Here is a 1,833-nt window from a genome sequence, read left to right as displayed (position 1 = left end):
GTGGGAAATGTTTTGGTGGAGACTTGCAATGCTTCTATTCCTACCAACTGTTATCTTAAAATCGTAAGCTTCTTGAAGATGATTTATGTTGCTAGAGGTTGTGCTATTGAGAAATTATGAGCATATCAGTGTACAATGTCAAGTATTTGGTGGAAATCATCAATCAGCTCATTGCTTGGGTATTCCTATTCCTTTTTTTAATTCCATGGATCATTGCCTTATTGAGCTTAAAAAAAATTTCTGGAAAAAATCTGGGTGTGGTACAAATTTATTGTACTATTGTATACTTCTCTTGGAAAAATAGGAATGAGATAAAAGCATGGAAAATCTGCTCTTCCTTCTTATTCAGTGCTGCTAATGCTCTTTATGTAGCCATTACCAAAGCTAGTCCTTCTCTTTCTAACTGGAGCACTAATCTCCTTAGGGAGTCTTATATTTCTTGGTGCCCCCCACCAAAAGATGAGAAATCAATATGATGCTTCCTTAAACTTCCCTTCGGATTACGAGAATTGGTGGTATTTTCCAAGATTGAAGCAAAATTATGGAAAAGTTTGGAGTTAAAATCACCTTCTTCAATCCATCTAGCCTTGGCTCTTTGATTCCACCAAGTAGATAATCTCTTCAAGGTAACATTGAGATCATGAATTTTGCTTCTAAGTAAAAGCAAGTCTTGATTTGTCCACCCAATCCCCAAGGCTTCTTTAGTTTGAAGTTCCAGAATTTCCATCTTCAACTTCACTTTAAGATCATTTAAGTCTTTGCATTTACTTCTACTCCAAAAGAATAAGGCCTTCAAAGTTTTGTTAATCTTCTTTTGAAGAATCAAGCCTTCCTCTCCACCATCCTTCTCCCTCCATGAGTGATAAACAATGCTTCTAGCCGCTGGATACAATCTCCAAGTATCTTCAAACCTTATAATTTTAGAGTTTAACCGTACCTTATCATTCATCTTGAGGATAATGAGGCTATGATCCGATGCCACCATAGCAAGATGTCTAGTAGCAGCAGTAGGAAGTAATTTCAAGGCTGTAGAATTCAGAATACATCTGTCCAGCCTCTCCCAGATTTTAGAATTCCCTTCCTTATTATTACACCAAGTATACCTTGGTTCAATGATTCCCACATCATGGAAATCATTGCTAGTCATGAATTACTTCATATCTCAAGGTCCTTTAGTAAAAAGGAACCTCTTGCCACCTCTTTTCTCATCCTTATTAAGCACACAATTGAAGTCCCCAGCAATGATAGAAGGAGTAGATCTGGTCATACAATTATTAAGTAATCCCCATAAACTTTCACGTTCCTTGCAACATCTACTACCATAGACAGTAGCAATTCTCCAAGATCCCAGTCTAGGGATAGATAAATCTCCCACAATCATCTGAGAAGAAGTATGATTAACCACAAAGTTAACAATTTTTGAATTCCAAAGAACTAAAATGCCACCAGAAAGTCCCATCGAAGGGAGATGAAAGAAATCCCAATCTTTACCAATAAGGACATCAACATCCATCCTATTGATACTACTAATTTTCATTTCCATAAGACCAATGAAAAAAACATCCTGATCTTTAACCACTTCCTTTAAATACAGAGCAGCTTCTCTCCTCCTAGCTCCTCTGCAGTTCCAGAATAAAAGGGAAGACATTTAAACAAGTGAAGGGGAACTCACCCCTCTCATGGACACCATACGTCCATCTCTCTTTTTCTTCTTAATATCTTGATCAACCGGGCCCAATGATTTCAGTTCCTTGGTAAGTTTAATTCTAGCAGAATTAGACAAAGTGGATTTACCTTCATTCATAGCATTATCTTTCATATCCTCCTTCCTTT

The 1,833-nt window shown here is 37.1% G+C and overlaps 1 protein-coding gene across 1 annotated transcript; it reads right to left on the bottom strand.

The window, feature by feature from the left end:
* Nucleotides 1–430: 430 nt before the first annotated feature.
* On the bottom strand, nucleotides 431–1,147 carry LOC110099437. The gene has a single exon (XM_020826576.2). The coding sequence runs from the start codon at nucleotides 1,145–1,147 to the stop codon at nucleotides 431–433; it is 717 nt and encodes a 238-aa protein (XP_020682235.2).
* Between the last annotated feature and the right edge of the window lie 686 nt (nucleotides 1,148–1,833).

Source organism: Dendrobium catenatum, unplaced genomic scaffold, assembly GCF_001605985.2.
Source record: "Dendrobium catenatum unplaced genomic scaffold, ASM160598v2 fragScaff_scaffold_1395, whole genome shotgun sequence".
Taxonomy (NCBI): domain Eukaryota; kingdom Viridiplantae; phylum Streptophyta; class Magnoliopsida; order Asparagales; family Orchidaceae; genus Dendrobium; species Dendrobium catenatum.
Note: the sequence above shows the minus strand (reverse complement) of the source record. Positions and strands in the feature narration are given on the sequence as shown.

Bases quoted from the DNA above. Each gene is read 5' to 3' on its own strand.
- LOC110099437 (XM_020826576.2), bottom strand. From the start codon at position 1,147: ATGACTAGCAATGATTTCCATGATGTGGGAATCATTGAACCAAGGTAT.